General features: G+C 31.7%; 5 protein-coding genes across 5 annotated transcripts; 2 read left to right on the top strand and 3 right to left on the bottom strand.

Moving 5' to 3' along the window:
- Positions 1 to 565: 565 nt before the first annotated feature.
- Positions 566 to 1,250, top strand: LOC126660866 (peamaclein-like). The gene is made up of 2 exons (XM_050354564.2): positions 566 to 675; positions 868 to 1,250. Exons 1-2 carry the CDS (start codon positions 594 to 596, stop codon positions 1,050 to 1,052), a joined length of 267 nt encoding a protein of 88 aa, XP_050210521.1. The 5' UTR covers positions 566 to 593; the 3' UTR covers positions 1,053 to 1,250.
- A 1,295-nt stretch (positions 1,251 to 2,545) lies between these two features.
- LOC126659564 (thioredoxin domain-containing protein 9 homolog) lies at positions 2,546 to 4,827 on the top strand. Its single transcript, XM_050352863.2, has 4 exons — positions 2,546 to 2,655; positions 2,730 to 3,005; positions 4,252 to 4,410; positions 4,499 to 4,827. Exons 1-4 carry the CDS (start codon positions 2,632 to 2,634, stop codon positions 4,676 to 4,678), a joined length of 639 nt encoding a protein of 212 aa, XP_050208820.1. The 5' UTR covers positions 2,546 to 2,631; the 3' UTR covers positions 4,679 to 4,827.
- A 2,100-nt stretch (positions 4,828 to 6,927) lies between these two features.
- Positions 6,928 to 11,374, bottom strand: LOC126660055 (pumilio homolog 12-like). Its single transcript, XM_050353379.2, has 5 exons — positions 10,035 to 11,374; positions 9,354 to 9,519; positions 8,732 to 8,895; positions 8,105 to 8,363; positions 6,928 to 7,448 (listed from the first exon to the last, which is right to left on the bottom strand). Exons 1-5 carry the CDS (start codon positions 11,261 to 11,263, stop codon positions 7,311 to 7,313), a joined length of 1,956 nt encoding a protein of 651 aa, XP_050209336.1. The 5' UTR covers positions 11,264 to 11,374; the 3' UTR covers positions 6,928 to 7,310.
- Positions 11,375 to 13,494: 2,120 nt separating this feature from the next.
- Positions 13,495 to 15,851, bottom strand: LOC126659661 (putative pentatricopeptide repeat-containing protein At3g08820). The gene has a single exon (XM_050352975.2). It carries the CDS (start codon positions 15,658 to 15,660, stop codon positions 13,879 to 13,881), a length of 1,782 nt encoding a protein of 593 aa, XP_050208932.1. The 5' UTR covers positions 15,661 to 15,851; the 3' UTR covers positions 13,495 to 13,878.
- A 1,056-nt stretch (positions 15,852 to 16,907) lies between these two features.
- On the bottom strand, positions 16,908 to 21,141 carry LOC126660744 (uncharacterized). Its single transcript, XM_050354401.2, has 6 exons — positions 20,837 to 21,141; positions 19,705 to 19,910; positions 19,074 to 19,356; positions 18,618 to 18,725; positions 17,704 to 17,945; positions 16,908 to 17,340 (listed from the first exon to the last, which is right to left on the bottom strand). Exons 1-6 carry the CDS (start codon positions 21,074 to 21,076, stop codon positions 17,223 to 17,225), a joined length of 1,197 nt encoding a protein of 398 aa, XP_050210358.1. The 5' UTR covers positions 21,077 to 21,141; the 3' UTR covers positions 16,908 to 17,222.
- Between the last annotated feature and the right edge of the window lie 334 nt (positions 21,142 to 21,475).

Here is a 21,475-nt window from a genome sequence, read left to right as displayed (position 1 = left end):
ATTAAACATTTATATAACATTTTACCTCGGTTAATCTATTTTTATTTAATTCAGTTTAGTTCAGTTAATATATATTTAGACTACAATTACATATGATAAATATAGTAATATGTAGGCTTGATTGCACCAAAAATCACAAATTTTCGCATATTTTTAGTATTTAAGATAATCTTTTTTCTTGTCATATTTAACGTTAACTTTCAGTTTTCATGGTTGCATATCCTTTGAAAAATTATGTTGGTTTGGATGCAAAACGGCATCGTTTTATCTCCAAAACGACGTCGTTTTTTTTTATCCAAAATGGTCACGTGAACAAATATGCCAAAAAATAAAAGTTAATGTTAAATATGACAAGAAAAAAAAGATTATTTTAAATATTAAAAATACGCGAAAGTTGGTGATTTTTGACAATTAAGCCTAATATGTATATGTCAATTTATATACGCATTTGCGTGCGCGAGCACACGTGCGTGCCGATCAAATAAAATTTAATTTGGTTTGGTTTGAATAACTATTTAATTCCTTTTTTTTTTCAGCTCCAACTCTATATATATATACTCTCACTTGGTTGTTTACATATTTCACTCAAGAAAATGAAGATCTTCTTTGCTACTTTGCTTCTGTGCGCTCTTCTTTTCAGCTCTTCTTTCTTGGAACCTGTCATGGCTGCCTCCCGTAAGTGCTTCTCCTTTTTTATTTGTTGCCTTGTATCGGAAATTTCTCGAGTAGTATGTTTCGACATTACACTTACGAAACTCTAAAACTTTATATTTATAAATACCGCTTCGCCATCTTTCGTTTCGAATATTTATAAAGACAATTTTTTTTGTACATAATAATTAATGGGTTATTTTGATATATGTATAGTTTTATGTGGCAAGAAATGCAATGATAGATGTGCAAGAGCAGGAGTAAAAGATAGGTGCATGAAATACTGTGGAATATGCTGTGAACAATGCAAATGTGTACCTTCTGGAACTTATGGAAACAAGCATGAGTGCCCTTGCTACAGAGACTGGAAGAACTCTAAGGGCAAGCCCAAGTGCCCTTAAATTATTATTATTTTTTATATGTTTTATAAGAATTTCTCATGAATGAGAGTTTTTAATTTGATTTTGTATTGGAAATCAAGTGTTAAACTCAAGATTAATAATTGAGTATTTAATTAAGGTAGTGTAATAAAAGTGTATTTGTTACTAGTAATGTTTGTTGTATTCTCACTTGTGTTATTTTATTATGGATTGTGATTATCTTCTGTATTTCACTATATTTTTGGGATAATTACTTGAAATTCCACTATATAAATTAAATTGGTCAGTAATATTTTTCATATAATAATTAGATTTTTTTATTTTTAATTTGGTTTACTTTAATTTTGTTTCAACATAAAGACTTCCGGTAAAGAATGCATATAAGAATTAATTATTTTTATCTTCAAACTTAACACATATGTATAATTTTGAATAAAAAACTTTGCTAGAGTGAAATTATACATGAATAATAAAATTTCAGTAAAATACAAGCAAAAAAAAAATAACAACATGACAAAATCTGGCTACCATATATGTATTTTGGAAGAAAAATCATCGGAATTTTAAAATCATAATTTAATCAAAGTTTGATTATTAAAATAAAGCGATAATTTGAAATACTTTTGAGATCATTATCGCGTATTATCATAACAATTACTTTTGTTTAAGGGTCTTCAGAAATCAAATCAAGCCAATTAATCAATGCAATAAATTTAGTTTGATTGGATTTAATATTATATACAAATTAATTTTTTAGTTCCACTTAGTTTTAAAACGTATAGTGATTTTATTGAGATTTTAGTAGAAACTGAACGAGAATAATATTTTAAAAGATTCATAAAAAAAATAAATTGTTCAAATTATCATTAAAAAATTTCATAGCAATACATTTATCTTTAAAAAAATTCATAACCGTAGATTTATATTATTAATTTAGGATTCCTTTTATTTTAGGATAAACCTATTAGTAGGCCGTTAAACTATACATCTTTTAATTAGTCGGTTCATGAATTAAATTTTGTCTGTTTTTAATTCCTGAATTTATAAAAAAACTTGTCTTTAAGTCCTTTCGTTAAAAGCATGCGATCACGCTCCAAAAATAGCGAGTCACTTATTAAAAAAATGTCACATAACTAACGGAATTTCTAATTGAATCTATCAAAAAATTTGAATTCACGTTGTTCATGAGTTCATAGACTAAAAAGAGACAAAATTTAATTTATAGACTAGGTAATTAAAAGAAGTATAATTTAGAGACCTAATAATAGGTTAAGCTTTTATTTCTGTAAAGTTCTTTAAACAAGTTTAGTACATGTTTCAGAAGCTTTTAATTTTATTAATTTGGTCTATTTAAAAAAATTATACATTTCATACATATTTTTTAATACTTTATGCTTAAAATAGATGTTATAAACAGTGTCTTTCTCATCCAGCATTTCTATAGCCCATCGAAGTTTGAGCCCAACACTGAGCCTTAGCCCACCTAAGAAAAAAAAAACAGAAACCGACGTCGTTTATATCATCATCTTCTCAATTCAAATCCCCTAAATTCAATCTCTGCAAATCCATTTCAATTTTAAACTCCAAAAATTTCCCAACAATGGCAAATTCAAATATTCAAGAGGTAAATAATCAATCACATTTTCCAATTTCGATTTCAATCTCTCTTGTTTTTCAATTTCTTTTGTGTTTGTTCAGATCATAGAGAAACAAGTACTTACAGTAGCAAAAGCCGTAGAGGACAAGCTAGACGAAGAGATCGCAGCATTTGAACGGCTCGATGAAGACGATCTCGAAGCGCTTCGAGAGAGACGCTTACAGCAGATGAAAAAAATGGCGGAGAAGCGTAACCGTTGGATCTCCCTAGGTCACGGTGATTACACCGAGATTTTCTCGGAGAAGGATTTTTTCTCAATTGTGAAAGCTAGTGATCGTGTTGTTTGTCATTTTTATCGCGAGAATTGGCCTTGCAAGGTAAATTATAAGATTATAATGAGCAATGTGAACTTGTTGTTAGGGATTTTAGGCTGGATAATTAGGTTTGAATATGATTTAGGTTACATTGAGTTAAAATTTGAATAGAAATCGTTAACAAATTTAATTGTCATAATTATGATTTAGGTTGAAGCTTTAAATTTTGTTATTTGAAGTGTTCTGTTATTAAAATTTAAATGTGTTCGAGAAGTTGAAACAGTGCAGGGATTTAGTTCCATTGAGATTTATTTAGTCGATTCCTGTGTTTGGAAATTCAGTAGTTTCTAGAGTACTATCTTTTTCGAATTTAGAGGTAAAGAGGGAAAAACAAATGAATTGTTGTGGATGATCTATTCGGAAAATGTCCGTAATTTTCTTCATGGATTGCGTTATGTGCTTATTTGGAGTATATTTTAGTCGTAAATATTAAGTTATTGGTCTATTGAATTTATTAACTGTGTTTGAGAAGTCTAAACGATGCAGGGATTCAGTTCTATTAAGTTTCATTTAGTCATTTCCTGTGATTGGAAATGCAGTAGTTTCTAGAGTACAATCTTTTTCGAATTTAGAGATGAAAAAGGAAAAAGAAATGATCTTTTGCGAATAATCAATTCCGAAAATGTCCATATTTTTCTTCATCAATTGCATGATATACTTCTTTGGAGTGTAATTTAGTATTATATATTGAGTTATTGCTCTATCGAATTTTTATATGATTGGGTACAATTGATTTTCTTTTGATAGTAGTATGTCTGTAGATTGTCGCTAGTCCATTGATACGAGTGGAGTTGATTTCCGGTTCTATATCTGCTTTTTAATGAGACTTGTAGATCAACTTTAGCTTCGGAAATATCTACGCTCTTTGTTTCTGAGGCAGTGAGCTGCTTGGATATTAACCTTATGTTTATGCTCCAATGCTTTCCTGTCAGGACACTATTTTTTTTTCATTTTTTCTTCCTAAAATGTCTTTTTTGTTATTCATTGCTCGAGAGCTAGACAAAAGGGAGGTACTTTCACTTGTCCTATAAAGTTTCTCCATTCTAACTGTTACATGGCTGTAATATATAATGTGATTTCCAGCTTCTAATCGCTGTATATCCTTCTTGGTCGTATTAATATTACATGGCTCTAATAAAAAAATATGATTTCCAGCTTTTAATCACTGTATATCCTTATTGGTCGTATTAATATTACATGAAAAAGAAAGAAGTCCATGCCATTATTAATGTTTACAGTTCATTTTCAGGTGATTGACAAGCATTTGAGTATATTGGCGAAGCAGCACATAGAGACCCGCTTTCTGAAAATTCATGCCGAGAAAAGTCCGTTTTTAGCTGAGAGACTAAAGATCACTGTTCTTCCAACTCTTGCTCTTATAAAGAATGCTAAAGTGGATGATTATGTGGTATGTCTCATTAGTCCGTGTGTTGTTAGTTTGTTAGATGAGTTGCTGTTTTGGTTTCGCTATATAATGTTCTTTTGCAAATATTTAGGTGGGGTTCGACCAGCTTGGTGGTACTGATGAGTTCAGCACTGAGGATTTAGAAGAGAGGTTGGCTAAAGCTAATGTGGTATTTCTTGACGGCGAATCATCGGTTTCATCTAAAGCTACAACGCAAACCAAGAGGAATGTGAGACAAAGCGAAAATCACGACTCGTCAGATTCCGAGTAAAATCTGCTGTACATGAAGCTGTATGGTTATGATTTATATACTTTTCAGCTATTAGATCTTTTATCCTTATATGTTAAGTTAGAGAAGTATTGAGATGTAATGCCATATGATTTGTGTCTCGATGTTATTGCAAAGTTCTCATTTGTTTAGATGCCATTTTATTGCTATTTTAAGTCCCTCTTTAGGGATTTTTCCAAATAGAATATCAGCAAAGAATGTTCCTTAATTAATGCTCCCTTCGTCCACTCTGTCCACAATTCATAAGCTGGTTATCGTGTTAGGTGTTTTAGACTACAGATTTATTTTCATTTTTGGTTAATTGGATAAACATTTAATTTTTTAAACTGAATTATAGTTGTTAGATTTTGGAGATATTAAATAATTTTAAAGTATTGGCGCTATTGAGTCTCGCAACTGAAATCTCAGGAATATACTGGAGTTTTAGCCACTTGTGCTAAATATCTAAAATATTTTTGGATTAATGTGAAAAAAATCACGAACTTTACACGTTTTCTCATTTTAATCACACAGTTTAAATTTTCTCATTTTTATGCGCAAACTATCAATTTTTCTCAAATTCATTCACGGTGCTGAAGTGACACTCATTCATTGAATAAAATGACCCCCACCTGAGCGAATTACACCAATAAAGCCGTGACACCTATAAGCACTGTGCATGGATTTAAAGAAAAAGTTTGTGTATGAAAATGAAATAATTTAAACTACGTTATTAAAATGAAAAAACATGTAAAGTTAGTGAATTTTTATAACATTAACCCAATATTTTTAACTAAATGTTTATGTTTGCTTTTTCTATTAAATCGAATAAGTTTGTCTTCATTATCCTACCATTCAATAACTTTCAAGCCATTAAAATTATATACTAAATTTTTAATTTTCAAGCAAATAGAATTAAAATTCAAAGTATGACTAAAAATATACTCCCTCCGTCCCAATAGAGTTGTCCACTTTGCCTTTATCACACAGTTTAAGAAAAGCAATTATTGTTTATGGGTTTTGTAAAATTTTCCTTACTTTCCTTATCATACCCCTATTTAATATAGGACTCACTTGCAATTTACTCATTAGTTTATTTTAAATAGGGGTAATATAGAAAAACTAAGTGCAAAAGTTAGTTACTTTTTGAAAGTGGACAAGAATTTTGAGACAAAAAATTTTCTCAAAGTGGACAACTCTATTGGGACGGAGGGAGTAATAAAGTTTTTAAACTATAGCAAAATCAAAACATTTAGATACAGTTTATAAATATGTCCATTTTTTGGAATTTTTTTGGTTAGTAGGTATTTGTTTTTGGCCGATAGTATTTCTATTCTTTTATTTTTTATATTTTAATAATCCAACTATTTTTTTTTTCAAAAATGGGAGGTTTCTGTTCAAATTCCAACTAATTATCATTTATGTGATAACAAGAATATTGGACGGTACATAAATTTTTTACTGGGCACATAATAATTTTCCATTGTTGAGAAAATAAAAATTGGTGTTAAAATGTAAAAAAGAAAAAAACCAAAGACTTGACATTCAAAACAATTTCACCTTTTTGATTATTTTTGATTATATCCAAACTTTCAAAATCACAAAATTTATCAAATTTTCTAGTTTATTTTCAAATATACCCCCTTTTTTTTGTCAAATTTGAGTTTTTTTTACTATGTCTCATATTTGACACTTAGTTTTTTTTTTTGCCAATATTTGACACTTAGTTAAGATGCTTACAAATATAATCCTCTAATAATTAATAAAATTTTAGGGAACCAAACTTTAATATTACGTCTTATGTAATATTTAATAAATTAATAATTCTAATAACTAATGAATTTTTAATCAAGCATGTATATTAATTATTAGAGGGTCAACTGTATATAAAAATAAATTATTTTAACAGTCGGGAGTAATTGATTTTAAAGGTTACAATACTTTGAACTTATAAAAAATTATGATCGTAATACGATTATAAAAACATCAAGAAGTTTTTAATCATTCTTCAGTTTAGTTTTGTATAAATGACAATCAATTTTTATCAGTTATGTCAAATTACATCTTCTATCTCATTTACACACAAAATCAACCAAAACTCAGCTCGACATATTTTTCATTGACCATATTTTAATCAAACGAAATAAAATAATTTACGGTAACTAAAATTAAAAACAAGCGTTGGACAACAAACTGATAGGTCGTGGATCAAATCTTCCAACAAGGCTCTCCTTTCCCCAATTATCAAAAAAAAATGAAGCAAAATATAGTGACTCACAAAAACAATTATCCACAATTGGGTGAAGCTCAATATCTCTAGGAACCAAATTCAATGTCAATAATTCAACTTAATATATAACAACCAACATATAGGGAAATACCATGAAACATGGCAAAACCCTAATTCTTACAACTAAACAACATGAGTTCCTAAACCCTAAAACATAACAAAAACAACAAAATCCCATACAGGAAATTCTTGCTTACACCTAGTTCTTCACGAACCTCTCTTATAAAAAATATTCCATAATCTATGAATTACGAAATATATTCATGTGAGAACGGTCCATCATAAACTCGGGCTAGGCAATAATTTTCGTACGCGGAGATAGAAATATAACAGAGAATTTCTTCTCTAGTAGCCTACAATTCTTACATGATTATGCCTGTTTCTTGATTGAGTACGAGCCAACACTTTTTTCCCATGAAGATGGCTATGAAGTTGTTTGGAATGACGGTTGATCAGGCACACAAGATTGTGGTATTGTTCTCCCTGTATTTTCATTAATTAAGTTAAAAATATAAAACAGTATATTTGTCATGAAATTAAGTTATATAACTTGAAAAAGAAAGTTGTAAATATAAAATTTTAAAGTTTCAAATTTTTTTTTGAAAACGAAAAGTAAGATGCTGAATGTTAGAGCCGACCAATTTTCGTGAAAATTCAGCTCAAGACGGAACAATTAACATTATAGGAATGTCGGGATTCATACTATATTAAGAAGGTTAAAGATTCAATCCATGTTATATTGCATGAAAATAGAAAAACTAAAATGGAAAAACCTGAAATGGAAAACGGCAAATTATATTTCAAAAGAGTTATAAATGTAAGGTTTTAAAGTTTTCAAAGTATTTTAAAAGTGAAAGTAAAATGTCAAAATATAAGGTTCGACAAGTACCCATAATTGAAATAAAAAAAACGAGTTAAGACTATACGATATTCATTACATAGTGTCGAGGTTCGAAAATAAAAAAATTCAGATTGTATAAATTTACATAAACATACCTGTTATATTTTTCCAAAAATAAGTTATAAATATGAAGTTTTGAATTTTTAAAGTTTTTTTGAAAACGAACAAATAAAGCATTAAAATAGAAAACTCGATAAGCTTCCGTGCAATATAAAAACTTGAGATCGTATAAATTTACCGTAGCTGCTCGCAATGCCGACTGAATAACATAGTTGCCAAACTCATTCTGAACGACTTCTAAAAACGACGGGCTTTGCATGATCTCGTGAATAATTCCGGCTGCAATATAACCACCGCAGTCTTTCAAACACTTCTCCACCACATTGCTGCCAAATTTGTCCTTCGAAAGATTGACATAATCTCCTCGGAGGTTCTCCAAGATGCGAGCTACATTTTGTGGTATGCCCATTTGAAGTATGAATTGCACAACATAGTTCCTATAATCACAACACCACATTTACATATTGATCAATTTTGATAATAGTAGCAAATAACGGCGTATAAATATAGTCGCTAAATTTTCGATTATTTTATTTTGGTAAAAAAAACTTTACCTTGTTTCAATTTAGACATTAAATTCTAAAATATAAGCAACAAGAAGTTTATTTAATAATTTGGGGTCAAATTAGTCTATGTGGCAATCAGCCACATTAACTATATTCGACATGATTTCACTAAGTAATTTTCTGTCGCTTATAATTTAAAAATTCAGCGTTGAAATTGAAAAAAAGTTAAAATTTTCTGAAGAAAAATTAATACGAAAATTTAGTAATCCGGAAAATTTAATACCAATAAATAACCATACCCGTAAGAATCAACGGACAAGACGAATGCATGATCTATGATCTGATTGATCATACGGTCTCTAACTTCTCCTTTAGCTTTCTCAATAGATTTTTGCAACACACAACATCCACTTCTATCCGTAGCAATTTCAACACAGCTTTCTGCTATTTCTTCCAACATATGCTGCATGGGGTGGCTCATAAATTTTATTACAAAGTAAACAATTATATACATGAATATTCATATATTTTTATTATAATTTTATATAACCGAAATGAAAGAATTATTTGGTTCAGTCGGTTATTTTAGTTAACCGAATAACTGAATTTAGAGAAAAAAATCGGAAACTAAGTACTATAAAAAATTACAAAAATATCTTAAATTTATAAAAATTTACAAAAATTATGTTATGTATATATATAATTCGGTTAATTTAGTCGGTTGGGTTAAAATTTGGAAACTCCATACGAAAAACTAAATCAAACCGAATGTATCATTTTTTTAAAACCATAACCAAAACAAATTAACTGAAAATCGAACTAACTTACAATTTTGGTTTAGTTCGACCGGATAATTACCCGAATAATGCACACCCTAATAAGATTAACAAATTTACACAGATCGAATGGTTAATGTAGTACCTGAGTATACTCAGGATGAAAGTATTTGAGACATTGTTGAATAACATGATGACCATTCTGATTTTTGGCCAGGTAAACAGTCCTATTCTTCAAAGCAGACGCAATTAAAGATTTTTTCTCATCATCGTCTCTCACCAAGTCTATCATTTTTTGCACCACACGAGTTCTACACATTATTACAAAAAACAAAATAGAAAATATAATCAAATTAGCATGACTAAATAGGAAATATATTTCTAAATAGGAAATATACTCAAATAAGCATAATTGAATTATCTTAAGTTAAAATTGACTTTATGAAAACCGATCGGTTGCCATATAGACTCAATTTTGCATGAAATCACACACAAAATATATTGGTCACAAAACTTTCATTTATTTCAGTTGAGACGTTTAAATTTACAATGTAACAAGAGTTTTTTTTTTATTAATTTTACGTTAAATTGAGTTTAAATGGCAACTAGGTATTCGACAAGATCCGGTTGCCATATAGACTCAATTTTACATGTAATCACACTAAAAAAACTTACGGTTACTTATAATTTTGAAGTTTAATACCTAAATTGAAACAAATTAAAGTTCCGTGATCAATTAAAAGTAAATAACATGAAAGTTTAGCGATTCCGCAAATTTAATAATAATAAAAAATATAAAACGCAGGAAGATAGTAGTATATATTACCCTTGAATATGATTGCATAAAGATGGGAATCTATCACTTTGGATCATTATGAGAAAAAATTGATCAAGCTGTTCTTGATTGCAGGCCAAGAATAGTTTCTGAATTACACCACTAGCATATGCATGTTTATCGGACTCCATAGCTAGATCAAATAAATGTTCTTTCATCTCCAAGAAAATCATCTCCGTTTGTTCAGGAATCAATTCTTCAATTTTTCGCTCCAAGAAACTAGACCCGTCGCGAGTTTTCGCAATTTCGGCGATTCTCCCTCTAACTTGCTCCATCGAAGAGTAATTTCTTGATTGAATTATTTCTCCGTTACGCTTTTCGGTTGCGGAATTGGAAGCTCTGTTAAATTCTGGTGTCGTCGGATCTAATCTGGCGGAGCTAGCCCTAGTTTGATGGTGTCTGTTGTAGTGTAATTCCTCGTGGGATGAACTCCGGCGCCGGACATTCGGTCTGTTGTTGATGTTGCTGTTGTTGTTATGGCTGGTATATTTAGGGAAAGATTGAGGGAACGAATTCTGATAGTAAAGGCTTCCAGGAGTTGGATTCTGATAGTAGTAACGATCAGAATCTGACGTACCGTAACGGCAGTAACGATCAGAAACGGAATCTTGGTTATGAAAATAATGAGCCGATGGATTCTGATAGTAACGAGAATCTTGAACGGAATTCTGATAGTGACGAGAATCGTGAACGGAATTCTGATAGTGACGAGAATCGTGAACGGAATTCTGATCGGAAACAGAATTCTGATAGTAACGAAAATCGGAACCTGAGTTCAGCAGGCCAAGATTTGCCGAATAACTTCGCATTCTGTTGAGCGGCGGAGACGGAAATTCTCTCTCTGTCTGCGAATATAACGGATAATGATGCGAAGAAGAAGCAGCTTCGGCTAGACTCAACCGGTTCAAAGCTTCTTCAAGATTCAGTTGTTGGTGGTGGAGGAGCTGGTGGTGGTGGTGGTTTTGCATGTCCGCCGGATCAAAGAAATCAGAATAATTAACGTTCTGATAATCATTAGCCATTCTTTGAAGAAGTTGAAGGTTTTGCAAATTAGGGTTTTGGTTTTGAAAAGTAGGGTTTGGTAGGGTTTGTGTTTGGGTTTCATGGTAAGGGTTTAGTGGTGAGAAAATAGGGGTTTGAGGGATCTGACGATCAAAATCATGGTCAGTTAGCTCCAACGGCCATTGGAGATGATCACCGCCGTTGATTCTCCTGTCCATTGTTGACTGAAAATTCAGCTGCCGTAAACGGCGGCGGTGGTGGTGAATTGATTGAGAAAAATAATGAATAAGTCGTAGGGTTTTAAAGAAGGAGATTTGTATATATTGAGACTCTAAATTTAAGTTAATATTTTAATAATAAATAGGAATTAATTTGACCAATCGAATGAGAGAAAAGAAACAGAAAATTTTCTTCGAGTATATCTTTTCAGAGAATTTAAAAAGATTCTAATGAGAGAAAGTCCGAAATTTTAGGAGTGATGTGGCAGGTTTTTAAACTAATTATGTTAGTAATAATAAATATTTACTTGCGTAATAAATATGTTCTCATGTGTATTTTTTGTGATAATACGTTATTATACTCCTTAAACTGATTTAGTTATAAAATTTTACTACTAGATTTACAAAGTTAGACTAATTTATTATTTATTAGACTAATATATTAGGCTAAATATGTTCTCATGTGTGTGTATCTTTAACAATTTCATATTAAAAATTCCGGAAAAGTTTTTATTTTTAATTTTTAACCTTCTTTTAATCTACTTCAAACTCTAAACTAATTAACATGATTGTATTACATTGGGACTGTAACATTTAATTTGTAGCCTATTTTTTCTATAAGATATTACTATAATGTTTTTTTTTTTTAATGTTTGTAAGAAGTTGAAGATAAGTAAATGACAAGAGTTACAGATAGTTTCAACCACCAACTCATACGGAATTTTCATCAATTTGCTTAGATGATGTATCTTTTATTACCTAAATTATTCCCAAATTCTATAATATATACATAATAACTACAATTTCGAAAATAGTTAATAGATAACAAATAAATTATTTAAATTACTTTTAGCTGGTTGACGAGAGAGTTGAGCATGATTTATTCGGTTTAGTTCAGTAACATTTTGAACAAAAGGTCAATGCATCTCTTAAATTTGTATCTCGGGATCAAATAAATTTATTTTAACTTTTTTGGGTCTAAAAAGTTTGTATTTTTGGGATTAAAAGTCCATATTAACTTCTGGATCAACTAGGGCTCTAAATTTGCGTTTCAGGATCACGTAAGTCAATATTTAGAAATAATTTCAAAGTTACTTTATCTAAATTGAGAGAGTTTTGGGTTTATTTCCTCCAACTTTCTTTTTTCTTCCATCACAATTTTTTTTCTCTTTGATTTATCTATATCTATATCTATACTATATATAAAAGCACGGGGGGGGAGAGACAGGCACATTTACGATAATGTCCTTAATAAATTATAAAATAATTAATTTATTAATAAATCTTCTAATCAAATTAAAACTCTAACTCTTTTCCTAATTCAATCAAAATTCCAACTCTTTAATAATAATAATAATAATAAACAAACTCTTTGCTAATTTGAATAATAACAATACAAACTTTCAATTGGATTAGGAATATTAACTAAACTAATGACTCCTATTATAATTAAAACTACTTACTATATAGTAATCTACTCAACTAAAACATGTTATAGGATACAGCTTAACAAAATCGTCATAGCAACAAAGAATTTATAATATTCTTCAAGTAAACTATTGAACGTATTATATTACATGCTTCCAAAAAAATTCAAATAAAATTTTTCTTGGTGCTCACTCATGAACAAACACATTTAAGTTAACGTCCTTTTCACTTTATAAAGTATAATTATAAATTATAAATTATAAATTATTAAAATAATTTTAAATATTAGAATGCTAACTAAAATAAACTATTGTGTTAAGATAATTATTAAAATTAGAGTACTAACTAAAATAAACTATTATATTAAAATAATTGTTTAGAGTACTAACTGAAATATACTACTTTAAATATTTAATAACCACTATTTTAATTATAATGATCATTTAAAATATTAAACTGTATATTAAAATGATCATTTAAAATATTAAATAAGATAAACTATTCCTAATTAACTATTATTTTAAATATTTCTTGATAAATTATTCCTAATAAACTATTATGTTAAAATAATTGTTTAAAGTACTAACTGAAATATACTACTTTAAATATTTAATAACCACTATTTTAATTATAATCTCTATTAAAAATATTAAACTGTATATTAAAATGATCATTTAAAATATTAAATAAGATAAACTATTCCTAATTAACTATTATTTTAAATATTTCTTGATAATTTATTTACTATGTTCATTGGGGAGTTACGTTACGAGTCACGTGCATAGCACGTAATGCGAAACTAGTAACAATAAAATTACTCTGCTCTAATTTTATTGCACTAAAAATCTACATTGTTAGTTTGACTTTATTTTATTTTGTCAAACATGGTGATGGGTCGGACACTTACAGGTATACCAAAACTACTTTTATTCACATAATGTCATGTCACACGGCGCCATATCAGCACCACATCGGCGGTCATGTCCACATGGCACCATATCGGCAGTCATGTCCAACATGGAGCCGCATCAGCACCATGTCAGCTTGCTTATTTGGTCATTTATCACACTTCCCTTGCGATCAAAGGATCCAATTTTCTTAAAGAAATCATGCATAAGACTACCCTGAAGCAATCCACTGCGGTGCTCAAGGCATTCATAAATGAGTATAAATCACTTTGGCATATCCTAAGAACTTGCTATCTTCATCTCCTTCATCAAACCACGCAAAGTATGATATAGCCTCTCAATTTGCGGATGCGATGGAGAAACTGCTAGAAATTCATGCACAGCTCCATCAATGCTGATCCAACTACAACCCGGTTGTTTCTTGACACCTTTCTCCCTCATAAACCACCGTAATGCCGATACATCACCCCATCGATGATCCACGGCAAATACATTAGCTAACATCACGTAGCTAGCGGAATTTGTTGGATCTACTTCAACAAGCTTTTTATAAATATTTTTAGCCAATTCTATTTTAGAGTGGAGCAAGCAACCTCCGAGCAATGCGCCCCACACGAAATTATTTGGTTTGAACGGCATGGAGGCAGAAACTTTGATTGCTTCTTCCAAATGGCCCTCTCGAGCGAGAAGATCAATATAGCAAGCGTAGTGTTCCAATTCTGGACGGACAAAAAAGATCAAGCTCATGTCTCGGAATATCTGCCTTCCTTTGTCTGATAACCCCGAGTGGCTGCAAGCGCATAGAACTCCAAGGAATGTACCGCCATTAGGATGTAAACCTAACGCTTGCATATCCGAGAAAAGCTTGACGGCCTCGCACCCTTCCCCGTTCACGGCGAGACCCATTATCATGGCATTGAACGAGACAACATCTTTGCACGCCATCCGTCCGAATATCGCCTTTGCATTGTCCAAATTCCCGCACTTTGAGTACATATCAATGAACGCGGTGGCCAGGAACGTGTTCGATTCCACAACACCTCTACATCCTTTAAATTCAAGATACTCATGAACCCACCTACCAAGCTCCAAATCACCAATTTGAGCACAGGCTGAAAGCACACTGACCATTGTTACATGATTCGGCTTACGAGTGGAATCCTCGATCATCAACCGAAAAATACTTAAACCCTCCGAAGGGAAACCATTCTGCACATATGCATTAATCATAGAGTTCCAAGGAAGCACACTTCTCTTCCCATTAACACTAATACCATCAAAGCACTCTCTACAATTCTCAATTCTCCCCCATTTCCCATACAAATAGACAAGAGTACTCTTCACTGCATCACAACCATCATTAAGCTCTAACAAAACACTCACCCATTTTTCAACGTGGTGAACCTCAAGATTCGAACATGCCGAAAGAACACTAACCATTGTATCATTCTCAGGCAGGATATTCTCCTTAATCATCAAACAAAACAGCCTCAAAACCTCCTCAGAATAACCAGACTGAGCAAACCCAGAAATTAAAGAAGTCCAACAAACCGAACTTCTCTCAGGCATTTCATCGAACATCAAACGTGCAGAAACCAAATCTCTCAAACCCTTGGCATAAACAGCCACAAGACCGTTACAAACAAATGGGTCATTAATTAAACCACATTTCAAGATTAGGGTATGTATTTGTTTCACTAAAGATGGATTCTTGGAACCAAAACAAGATTTTAGCATAAAAGAAAAAGTCAAGCCATTCGGACAAAGAAGCTTGCTTCTTAGATTTTTGAAGAGAAAAAAACACTGATGAAAATGACCCTGATCGGCAAAAACTCTGATGATTGCATTGTAAGGAAATAAATTTGGGTTGTGTAATTGGTTGAAAATGTTAAGAGAAATTTGAGGGGGGTAGTGGCCAATTAACCGAGTTGCAATTAAGTTGTCTTGATGAGCATGAAATTGGAAGACTTTGGCATGGATTTGGACAAGATGGCCACGTGAAATGTGGCCTTGTAAGAGTTGATCTAAGTTTACTTTTTGTGTTTTGAAAACGTAAGACATTATGTTAGCTTATATATGTTCATCAAATTGATGGGTTCTTTGTGAAAATTGTTGAACAGTTTCAGTCTTTGAAGCAAAGCAGATGAAGGGAGATCAGTAGACACAACACATAGGGTGTAATCAAATGAGTGAAAAAATTAATAATAATTTCGATCAAAAATTGAAAACTAAAACCCCCAGCGAAGGCTTATTTTCGTCTCCCATGTCCCAGTCCCAAGGTCGGGACTTACGATTCTACTTTAATATCGATATCAAATGTCGTTTACGAAATTTAAAGATAAAAAGACTGGCCCACGTGCTCTGATTTATAGATTCCGATTTGAAAGCACTATTAAAATGTTTCAAAGAAGGGTTATCCTGACGTAAATCCGTTTTTTTTGTTGCTTAGATTAACCTAAGAATCTATGAAAAGACATTTAAGGGGCATAAGCAAATTCAAGAAAGTCCATTACTGATAAAAATGGTTATCTCGTCCTGCTTGCTGGAGTGAGGAAGCTCCCGGACCACAATTGAACTCAATCAAGTTTCATTTTACAAGACCCACCTCAAACTCATTAAAACTAAGGCTTAGCATGAACTAACTCATTAAAAATTAGCGCTTAAAATGAACTGAGCCGCTCGGCTCGATAAAAGCTTAGTTCAAACTCATTCATTAGTACAAAATGAACAAATTTAGATTATAGCCATTAATTATAACGAATTGAACTTGAACCTAAGGAGATCCGGCTAGTTTATGTTCACGAATGGCTTGTAAACGAGCTCGTGAGGTGACTCATATGCAAGTTAAATGATGAATTTTTAACTAATTTTGATTTGTATTGGATGTTAAAGAAATTTTATTCGAAGTCACTCATTTAAGTGCTAAACAAGACGAGCTTTAATTGAATTTGATTTGTATTCGATGTTAAACAAGTTTTATTCGAATTCATTCATTAAGTGCTAAACAAGCCGAGCTCGGTTTGTTTAGCACTTAAATGAGTAAGCAGGAAGTTGTTTTGTTTAGCATTTAAATGAGCAAGCTCGAGAGCTCGCAAATTTGACACTTAATTGGATCAGCTCAAACTCGGCTCATTTTTCATATAAAACGAACATCAGTTGGGCTCAAACTGAACATAAACTACCAATATCCACTCGAACCGAGCTCGAGCCAAACACGAATACCTTATTCATGTAACGAGCTGAACATGGAACATCAGATCATGAACACCTCAACTCGATTAGATTCGTTTACAACCCTAATTAGACAGTTAAAACTCGAACTCTACTCGACTTCTTCGTTATCTTATAAATATTCACATGTCAACTCAACTAGATTACACTGCCAGCACATACTAGTCTCTCTTTTTCTTTAATAATTAGTATTAAACAATAAAAGCCACATTTGAAGTATTCTTACAACAAACGTGAGAAGTAATCTTTTACACACAAATAACCTATCCAACCGCAAATAAATAATTAAGAATCTCTCTTCAAGCATCGTCTTGTTGAAAAACATCATCTGTATACACATCCAATTACTTCTATGTACTGATGGAAGCATTTTAAGTCGGATACCTTTAGCCTTAAGCAACTTTTTCATCTCCACAGCCATCGTATTCCTCGTTGCTTGTTAAGGATAATAGTTCCCTCAGCTCCATCCGATACTCAAGACCTCGTAGGTAGTGTCCCAAAAGCATACACCTTAATAAGAAACAGACAGCAGAAAGGGCAAAACAATCGTTACAATCTTAATATAAATTAAACAACAAAGGTTCACTTTACCCCTCTAACTTCGAACAAAAAAGTCCAAATCTATAGCTGCTTGTCAATTTTAGGTCATTTTACACCCTAAGTTGATGTCAATTTGACGTCATTCTTGACGGTCAAAGGTGTAAAATGACAGAAAATTGACAAGTTGTGGGTGTTCTTGTCCAAAACCACAAACTTGAACTCTTTTAATCTTTTGTCTCAAGTTTGGAGGGACAAAATGAACCTTTACTCATAAACCAATATGCTAACTAAGTACATAAAAAGGAACAAAAGCAAGGGGAACGAAGGCCTAACCAGAAGAGTAGACGTGCCAGATAATCCCTCGTCAAAGAAATCAGCGGCTGAAAATGGAGCGTGTTCTCAAGAAGTTCAGCGCAATCTTCATTTCCAATATTTCGAGTCCCGCCTGATGAGTTCTCCGATTGAGGTGGAGCTTTGGAATGCATCCTAGGAGAAAGAGTTGCAAGGAGACCGTGGACTACAGAGTGGATTACTTCTTTCAATTCTGGAGATGTAGGTTCTGATAACTCGGCTACCTGTTCATGTTACAACTACATTAGTCAGAGAAGTATATTTTTAAAATGAGGGAGACAGACTGGCTAAACAAGAGGGGAATCAAAGTAATACAAAATGAAATATAAAAGAAAAAGAGCAAAAATATGATAAGCTATAATAAGAGGTAAACAAAATTGAGTAAAAAGTAAAATTGCTTGTATAGTGACATGTTCCAACAAGCTGATAATACTTCACTAGAGAAAATTACTATCGCCCGCGAAACTATGTGTAATCCAATATTCCCCCTGAATTTTAAAATCATTATTTTCTTCCCAAAATTTTAGGTATCAAAATTTCCTCACTGTTTCAAAACCTCCAATGGAGGGTTTCTGTTAAACGGAACTAAAGTATAAAGGAGGAAACAATTGACTTCTCAAAATTCAAGAAAAACAGCAATTTTGACCTGAACTCAGAATGATGATTAAACAGGAACAACGGTAAAATTAGATTCCATATCTAACCCTTAAATATCACAAAATTATGACCAAAATAAATTAGTCTCTAAATATTGAAGAACAGAAGAGCACAAGTCACTTTGAAGGGATCATTGGTACCACTACAAACATGTTTTGCTACTTTAAACCACGGACAAAAACTTCAGCACAAGAGCATGTGAAAAAAACATTTAGAGTAAATTACAGACTAAATATAACCTTTTCTGGTTGCAGAGATCTTAAGTAGTCCAACAAATCATTCTTTTCTTCACCAACAAACTGTTGCATTTGAAGAGCATCACTTTTTCTCTTGACTTCATGGAGTTCCTTCAACAATAAAGAAAATATTAGTATACATTCTGCCTCATAAATGGATTTCTAACAGATGGGCAAAAAAGATGGGTTTATAGTTATTATATACAAGTAATTAGCAGATGTACTTGATCCCGGAATCCTGCAGATATAAAAATAAAAATCACCACTTTAAAAAATCTAATTCTAACTAACATATATGTAGATTTTGGCATGCAGAAAAAGATATGGCACTAGTTCCAACCAAGCTAATAATGGTTTTATACTAAGCTATCAACTAAATTCCAAAAAAAATATAAAACCAATACTCTGACTTGTTTATTGATCAAATTACTTTCCTAGAGCATATATATAAATACATACCTTTTTCACAGAAGCCAAACGAGACTGCAAGTGAAGGATAAATTGTTGAGCTTCAGGAGACATTTCACCAAGGCCTTCCATACCAGCGTTATCAGACAAGTTTTCGGCAATTCTTTCAAAATTGTCATTTTTTCCGTTATAGTGATTTGTTTTTGCACTGTCTACTTCTTCCCCATGCAAATCAAGATTCGAATTTCCTGGTGTTTGACTTTCTATAGTTCCATCATATACATCAAGGTTTCTTTCAAGGCAAAGCCTATACTCAGCATTCCGCAATGTATACCTATAATTCAAGATAGTTACTTCGTAAATAACGTATATTGTATAAGGTCATAATTTTTAAAATACGAGTCATGACCACAGAGCCACTCTTGAAAAAAGTTTAACATATCTAGCAATTAAGCAAGTACGAGTCAAATAAGAATAGCAGAACTAAGGTCTCTGCTTTGGAATTAATAAGAGAGGAGAAAGGCTGCTTTTTTCAACTATAAAAGTCTCATCGCTCTATCAGATAAATCACAAAAACAGTTAATGGCCCAAAAAAGTTATCATTATATGATATCAATCTGTTGATTCATCTTCAAGGGACCTTAAAATAAGTAAAACTAAAAAATAAGGCAAAAGATCATACCCAGTCATCATTGAAGATATTAATAACTTGGAGAGAGGATCCCACAAAGCCTCAATAAAGACTTTAAATCGATCAGATGGAAGTAAGCCCAGCATGCCAGAGATAGTCCTCTTCATAGCATCCAGGGTAGTAGGTGGAACATCTCTCTGAATGAGGCTCACATCTAATGGTTCTATCTCTTGTATCAAATCCGAGAGAAATGATTTCTGAAAGTACAAACACATAGAATTTATATAAGAAAAAACTATATAATAAAATTGAATGGCAATTATGAAAGGCAAAACAAAAATATTCCTACTCGGGGATAACTGGCTTCCCATGTAACGGCATAACCAATAGACCTAATTTGTTAGTAAAAGTAACAAACAAGTACAAGATACTACATAATTTATTTCTCTCAACAGTCAACAAGATACAAAAACACATGCAAACATGCACAAACAATGTAGAAACTTTGAAGTTTGAACCTGAAAAATCCAAATTAAGAGAGAATGCAATAGTAAGCAAAACTAAGCTTATCTTTCGACTAAGCGATAGACTGTTTTCTATAATGCTGCAACACCATATTTTTAAAAGAGCTCATTTAGCAATTTACGATTAGAATCATACAAAAATCTTTCTTCCACGTAAATAACTCTCACTTATTGATTACTACACATTCTTTGCTTTAGTGACTGCTAATAGTGAACGAATCCCTTAAGTTTTGACAAAGGACAATTATTTATACTACAACCATCTCTTCAAATTGGTATTGTACAATTCAGTCAATTTGCTGAGCTATAGCAACAACAACAAAAAGGAGTTTACGTCTCCAATCCGATTTGGTTTTGTTTCCTTCCAAAACCAATCAGATAAAATCGCTTCCGAACCAAACCAAAAACCAAATTGCACACCCTACACAACTCTGTCATACTGGCATAGTACAGACCTCCCAATAATATTATTTATATTTTCGGGAATTAAGGTTCAAATTTTTCAACAGGTAAGCTCAACCATTCAAATAAAAATTTATAATACAGCACAAGCTCACAAAACAAAATGAGCTTCTCAATAAGTATAGAACAACAGCAATCAGATAATTAAATTTACTCGATTTCAATTGAGAAAAAAATATAAGATTAAATACACAAACCTTATCAGAGGAAGATCCAGAATTCCAATTAGACAAAAAATCAGCAGAATTACCGGAACAGGCAACAATTAGGGTTTGAGTGGCGGGTCTTCTGAGGTTTTTTGAGGTAATAGTGACAGAAGAAAGCGGAGAGAAAGGGAAGGATAGTGAAAAAGAGGCGGCGGAGCTACGGTGGTTAGGTCGTCGGAGTTGATGAGGAAGAGGAAGAGAAGAAGAGAGAAGAGAAGCAAAGGTTGCCATTAAAAAGCAACACTCAAATCTTTCTCTTCTTCTTCTCTTCTCTTTTGTTAATTTTTTTTGTTATTTTTTTGAGTCCTTTATAAGCTATGCTAAGCCACAATAAAAATAAAATATTAGGAAAAAAAAGAGAAAATAAAATCAAAGATGTAATGGGATTAGGAAAGGCTCAATATACTCAAAAGCCGTCTATCTTTAATTTTTCTTTTAATTGCATCCTGACGTAGAAAAATTCTCTCAGATTTCCTCCACCTTTAGATTATTTTTCAATTACATTTCAAAGTATTATAATCTTTCATTTTTAATATATATTCTAATTAACCACTAATATTATTAATAATGTAAAAAATCATATTTTTAAAATTATATCCAATAACTTTTTAAAATCAAAACCATAAAAAA

This window comes from Mercurialis annua, linkage group LG8, assembly GCF_937616625.2.
Source record: "Mercurialis annua linkage group LG8, ddMerAnnu1.2, whole genome shotgun sequence".
Classification (NCBI taxonomy): domain Eukaryota; kingdom Viridiplantae; phylum Streptophyta; class Magnoliopsida; order Malpighiales; family Euphorbiaceae; genus Mercurialis; species Mercurialis annua.
Note: the sequence above shows the minus strand (reverse complement) of the source record. Positions and strands in the feature narration are given on the sequence as shown.

Excerpts from the sequence above, each read along its gene's own strand:
- LOC126660866 (XM_050354564.2), top strand. The coding sequence starts at position 594 with ATGAAGATCTTCTTTGCTACTTTGCTTCTGTGCGCTCTTCTTTTCAGC. Across the intron at positions 676-867 it reads ACCTGTCATGGCTGCCTCCC|TTTTATGTGGCAAGAAATGC; the intron begins GTAAGTGCTTCT and ends ATATATGTATAG.
- LOC126659564 (XM_050352863.2), top strand. The coding sequence starts at position 2,632 with ATGGCAAATTCAAATATTCAAGAG. Across the intron at positions 2,656-2,729 it reads CAAATTCAAATATTCAAGAG|ATCATAGAGAAACAAGTACT; the intron begins GTAAATAATCAA and ends GTGTTTGTTCAG. Across the intron at positions 3,006-4,251 it reads GCGAGAATTGGCCTTGCAAG|GTGATTGACAAGCATTTGAG; the intron begins GTAAATTATAAG and ends GTTCATTTTCAG.
- LOC126660055 (XM_050353379.2), bottom strand. The coding sequence starts at position 11,263 with ATGGACAGGAGAATCAACGGCGGTGATCATCTCCAATGGCCGTTGGAG. Across the intron at positions 8,896-9,353 it reads TTCATCCTGAGTATACTCAG|CATATGTTGGAAGAAATAGC; the intron begins GTACTACATTAA and ends CACCCCATGCAG. Across the intron at positions 8,364-8,731 it reads TTGTCCGTTGATTCTTACGG|GAACTATGTTGTGCAATTCA; the intron begins GTATGGTTATTT and ends TTGTGATTATAG.
- LOC126659661 (XM_050352975.2), bottom strand. The coding sequence starts at position 15,660 with ATGTCTTACGTTTTCAAAACACAAAAAGTAAACTTAGATCAACTCTTA.
- LOC126660744 (XM_050354401.2), bottom strand. The coding sequence starts at position 21,076 with ATGGCAACCTTTGCTTCTCTTCTCTCTTCTTCTCTTCCTCTTCCTCAT. Across the intron at positions 18,726-19,073 it reads GTTTGGCTTCTGTGAAAAAG|GAACTCCATGAAGTCAAGAG; the intron begins GTATGTATTTAT and ends TTATTGTTGAAG. Across the intron at positions 17,946-18,617 it reads GATCTCTGCAACCAGAAAAG|GTAGCCGAGTTATCAGAACC; the intron begins GTTATATTTAGT and ends TAACATGAACAG.